The sequence below is a fragment of the Arachis duranensis genome, chromosome 7, assembly GCF_000817695.3.
Source record: "Arachis duranensis cultivar V14167 chromosome 7, aradu.V14167.gnm2.J7QH, whole genome shotgun sequence".
Taxonomy (NCBI): Eukaryota; Viridiplantae; Streptophyta; class Magnoliopsida; order Fabales; family Fabaceae; genus Arachis; species Arachis duranensis.
Genome location: NC_029778.3, coordinates 74843818 through 74849831, shown reverse-complemented (window position 1 = coordinate 74849831; position 6014 = coordinate 74843818). Strand labels below are relative to the sequence as shown.

The following is a 6014-nucleotide window of genomic DNA, read 5'->3' as shown; positions in this document are numbered from 1 at the left end:
AGTTCCTCCAGCCTCTTTTGTTTCTTTTCCTTTGTTAATTCACTATCGGGCGTGTGTGCCACTGTTTTTTTAAACCTTTGCAGTTTCAGAAAGGCTCATATGTAACTATGCTTGGTGTTTTATAATTTCTTATATATATATATATATATGTATGTATCTTACCGACCTAATATATATTATACGATAATGCTATAATATTATATATTATATGTTATATTATTATATTATTTGTTATTATCATGCAATCTGCCACATGAATTAGTTGCGTATTAGTTTCGTCCCCACCGTGTTTTCATCGACGGTCGGCATGCTGATAAATATCCAAGTATATGCATGGATAAGAATTGTAATATACATCATTGTATAAATCATAGCAATTGTAGATTGTAGATATCTGTTTAATTATGTAAACAATGTACCCTCCTGATTTCGTTGTTAATTCTATGTAGGTGAGATACATTGATTGATATTCATTGATAATTGATATCTGAATTCTTAATTGATAAATTCATAAATCAAAATTTCATAATTTATACCTTATACCTTATAATAGAATCAACACATCTACATTCTACATTATTCTATTAGTATTATATTAGTATTATATTATAACTATACTATCAAGTCATATATATCTTATATGTCTTATTGTCTATGCTTTATAATCATTATTATACATTTTCTAATACCTTCTTCTTATATACTATATACTATACTATATATTATATACTATACTATATACTATATATACTTAGTATTACTATTAGTATTAGTAATATTATATACTATATATATATATTTTTTATTTTTGTGTTATTTGTATATATGCATATTTAACACTACATTCGATGCACGGTTCTGGTCTGTTCGGCCGTTTAATTAATTTTGTTAGAGCTACAAACCCTAACAGCTGCTTCCATTCAATAATTCCTAGTTCTTTGACTTTGACGTTGTTCTCTCCTATTCCCTTAAATAAAAAAGAGCATTGTCTACTTCCTTCTCGCTTCAATTTTGCTTATTCATCTTTTGCCGTTCAATCTCATTTGCTCGCATGGTGGTTTCCTTCTAACAAAAGGTGAATTGCTAATCTTTTCTTCTACATTTTCAATAACTTTTTCATGGTTAATGCTTATCATCGGCCAAAAAAGCTAATTTTGATTTCTTCCCGGTCGTTTTCCGTTCATTTGCCCACGAGATTGGTGCTCCTTTCGGTTAGTTTTCTTCCGCAACCTCCCACAAGCGTCGTCTCCGTCTGGCTGGGTCACTCTTCATTGCCTGTTTCACACTGGGTACGTTGGAAACCTGACCTTTGCTTTTCAAGAACTCAATCGTTCATTTCCTGCGTTGTTTGTGACTTCCTCTATTTACCTGGCTAATGGGGTGACTTCTCCTTTTGCTTCTGCCCGTTATATGCATCAGGAACATGTCTAACTTATTCTTCTCAGTAGTTGCACGCAGATACATTTTTTTTTGTTTGGACTCCTGCTTGGTGCGTCTCTTTCTTCCGTCCCTTAAGCGTATGATTCAGAATTTATATGTGATTGAATTAAAAAATCATTGTAGTAACCATAAATTTTGCTTCCAGGCCACGGTTGCTCTTCCCCCAACTTTTTACCGTGAATTTCGTTCTGAACTGCCAGATGAGGTTAGGTTTGTCGATCCCTCTGGCCGTCGGTTTACCATGCTGCTCCACAAGACTCCTGCTCTTTGCCTGATAGTGGCGGGGTTTCCACAATTAATTAATGCCTTTACCATTAAGGAAAGATGCTGGTTCTTTATGGCCTACCTGGGTGATGCCGAGTTCCTTATGTTCCATGTGCTAGAGGTGAATGCGCCCCTCCTAGCTGCTGGGGTTTCACCCATGTATCCTTTAGCCGTACATGAACTATTAGGGAATGCTTGTGGCAATCTTGCTGCTTATTTTGTGCCCGCTTTGTCTCAGGATGAGGATTTCTTACTACCACATTCAATCCACTCTAATTTGCCATCAGTAATATATCCCATGGGTGATACATACACCATCCAATTTGCCTCCACCATACAAAATCTGCCCATGCTTTCGTTGCTTCTCGATATTTATTTCACTTTTGCTACTGATTATGAAGCCAAACCCCTTGACTATCGCGCCTTTGCTTCAATGCTTGGCCATTACTCAAATTTCTGCCCCGGATCACTTCACAGCTTGCTCCCAAACCGTGAAGCTGTTGTTGTCGACAAACTGATTTCAAAATACCAAGCTGCGGAGTATATTTTGGTAAGGATTTATTCAGCCCTTCGATGCGTCCGTGTTTGGTTGATGTGGGTTTTTTGTCCTAAATATCTACATGTACGAAGTAACAGCATCTAACTCACTTTGAGACCATTTTCTCTCATTTGTTTTGTAGACCCTTCCTATCAGTTTTGTTTAAAGGGCCTTTGGGATTAAACCTGATCAAGTCGACGTTGTCGATGATGCTGGTGTGTGTTACAAGGTCCACGTTCGCTCGAAGCCAAGTCGGCCTCGAGAGTGCTATTTCGCTAAGGGGTGGAGGCCTTTTAGTCAGCACCACATGCTGCATACTGGAAGTAGCATTAGGCTAATGGTTTATTCCTTTAAGAACTGGCGTGTGCATTGTCATGTCCTATGTATTTGATGCCTTGTTCCCTGAAGCCGAAAACTGTGCTCCCACCATCAAATATCGAACTTGGTGTTTTATCAATGTGCAATATGCATTTTATTATGTGCTGTGGGTTAACCCATTAAATTAGCATACTTAAGATTTACTATCCATATTGATAAGATAAATTTAATCACATTTAGTCAGAAGTTCTTTCGTTCTTGAATACAAACACTTGGACAATGCTGCCTATGTAATTGAATAGGATTCTGCTGCGTGACTGATGACAAACATTTTATTTTTTTATCCCCTTTCATATAATAGCCACTGTATTATACTTTATTATAGGATTTAGGACCGCACTGTCGCACCCTATGGGTTTAACGGAGATGACTCCCCGTGATGGTTTGGGAAAAATTAGTTCTCTGATACTTCTGACAACTTTTCATTCCTTTTAAGTAATGTTATATCCATCTTGCATTAAAGAACTTTTCTCACTCTTTAAATCACCCATTAACCAAAGGTTTAGTCTTTTTATATTAAACTTTGCCTTCAAAAAACCATTTAACCAGTTAGTTTTTAATTCTTTTGGTTCCATTATTTTACACCATTAAATAGTTGTTTTTGTATTTTCATATTACAAAACCTTTTACTAATATGTCTACTATTTAGTTTATACCTAGAAAATCTTTTGTTTTTTCAATAATGGTTTTTTTGGGTGGTCTGTATGCATTATTCTTACATGACATAAAAAGCCTTCATGCTTCTTTCTTCCAATAACAATGCCTATACATTAATTCTTCTACACATTATCAGGGGTCAGATCTCTTTATTGTAGTGTTATAATGACGTTTATGGATATTATCAAATTAGTTGTATAATGGTCAAAAAAATACCCCCACATTTTCGCTATGTTGCAATTGATCCAATTTTTTTCTATGTGTGAATCTATCCACGAGTTATTGTCATTGCTGTTAACTTCCCCTGTTGACACATGAGCAGCCATTTTTGACTAACTGAATAAGTTTTCATCCATTTCTCCCTTTAACCTAAAACGGTCAAATCCTTTTAACATGTTACCTTTGCTCTCTATGGATCAATTATTTTCCTCTGTGGCGTGCTCAGTTCAATTAAAAGCATCAAACACGAGCTTTGATTATTCAGTTGGATAACGCCTTTCCCGCAAGCTATTCAGCCCCAAACTTATTTATAGGTTATTTGTTATATAGTATTTATTATTAGTCAATTATTTAGCTTTTTATTTATTTTGTTTCCTAATTAATTGGTATTTACTCTATTATTTAATCACCTTTTTTCCTGGATTTAATACTTAAGTAAATCTTCAAGTAAAACTTCATTTGGCATTTAATTAGTAATTAGATATTAGTTATATTTGTTATTGCTATACTAATACTTGTGGTCATAGTTCTAATAACACGAATATTATAATAACAACTGTATAATAACACTGATATTATAATATTATTATCACAACCGTCTAATATAATATAAAATATGTAATATATAATATAGTTAATATGATTTAATGAGTTAAGATTGTATAATGGTTCTAGATTTCACGTTGTATAATACTATACTATACTATAATACTATAAAACTATAACACTATAACACTATATTATACTATACTATTGTTATATTATATTATTATTATTATTGTATAGTTGTATAATTGTATAAACTATATACTATAATACTTTACTATAATAGTATAGTATAATAATTCTATAATTCTATAACTGTACAATATTATTATATTTGACACATACTAAATAATGTTTATTTTTTTAATTTTTTTAAATTCTTTAAATCTTTTAATTTTTACACTATAATCTTTAAATCTTAAAAATAAATTCTTAAACTGTTTAATTGCTCGGCCGAATTAGTATGCTAGCTTTCAAGATGTATATCGAGTAAGGGTTTCAGTTTTTACAATATTGGTCTATTTCGTCGTCTCTGTAAATTTATTTATTATTTATTCTTTATTAATTTCATTTTATTTTCAATTTAAAGTAAACTGTTGTCTAACCAGCGTCAGACGATGCCGACCGTAGTCCCGTTTCCAGTTTGCTAAATTGCAATTGGTTAATGCTGGGACCTAGTGCTCTATAAAGCCTTCTCTTCTTTCCAACATCCTTGCACACTGAGTTTATCTACATTTTTAATACTGGTTCGTTCTAAGACGTCCTTATCTCATGTGACATATGTTTATTGTGATTGATATTGTTATTGCTACTGCTACATGCACATGCGTTCAAGTTTTTCCTTTACTTCCTTAGATTTAATCATACATGCATCACATATCACATATTTATTCCATTCATTATTTGCACTGTGATCTATTTTTTTGTTTTCCATGCCATTCTGCCACCATTTTCACTATATTGGTTTCTATTGCTTTGACTTTCATCGTGCCACATTCGTTGCAAGTTGATCTTTTTGCAATACCCAAGTAATGCACACTCCGTGACATCTCCTGAGTGTTTATGTGTTTATTCCCAATTTCTACATCGACCGTTTCCTTTTTTGGCATGTGATAGTTAGAAACATGGGCTACACTGTTGTTATTGTTGGGTTATGGACATGGTGTTGTGATCTTTACATGTCCTTTGCTATGGCACAACACGTGTTTAATAGATTTTCATTGGTGGCTTCGGTGGAACCCCCACTCATTAATGTTAAAAACATTAGTGTATGTTATAATTATTGGTTTTATATTTATAATTATTTTTGCTTTTTGTACTTCCGTCTCAGTTGATGGTGATTTCTTCCTTTGTATTTGTTTCTCCTCGTGTCTACTTTTTTAATCAGTATCTAAAATTCTCTGCAGTTACTCAACTGCTGGACTCATATTTTCTTCTTGTGCTTCTTCGAGGCCCAAATCCAATCCACCAAATGGATCAGAAATTTGATTCTGTGAAAGACCTTTCTCTCATTTCAGAGAAGAACTGGTGCATTAAAGTAAGAATTTTGAGGATGTGGAAGGTTCCCTCATATGAAAAGAGCTACTCGCAACCTTCAGTGGAGTTGGTTGTCATTGACAAAGATGTAGGTTTGATGAGCGGATAATTTGTACGCTTTTTGGCATTGTTTTTAGTATGTTTTTAGTATGATCTAGTTAGTTTTTAGTATATTTTTATTAGTTTTTAGTTAAAATTCACTATTCTGGACTTTACTATGAGTTTGTGTGTTTTTCTGTGATTTCAGGTATTTTCTGGCTGAAATTGAGGGACCTGAGCAAAAATCTGATTCAGAGACTAAAAAGGACTGCAGATGCTGTTGGATTCTGACCTCCTTGCACTCGAAGTGGATTTTCTGGAGCTACAGAAGCCCAATTGGCGCGCTCTCAACGGCGTTGGAAAGTAGACATCCTGGGCTTTCCAGCAATATATGATA

General features: G+C 33.8%; 1 protein-coding gene across 1 annotated transcript in view; it reads left to right on the top strand.

Annotated features, from left to right (window-relative positions):
- The first annotated feature begins 5166 nt into the window (after positions 1–5166).
- LOC107459464 (replication protein A 70 kDa DNA-binding subunit D-like) overlaps positions 5167–6014 on the top strand; it is a 12840-nt gene continuing 11992 nt past the window's right edge. Inside the window, exons 1-2 of the mRNA XM_016077694.2 lie at positions 5167–5310; positions 5430–5666. Coding sequence (XP_015933180.2) covers positions 5167–5310; positions 5430–5666 — 381 coding nt within the window. The remainder of the gene's footprint in view (positions 5311–5429; positions 5667–6014) is intronic.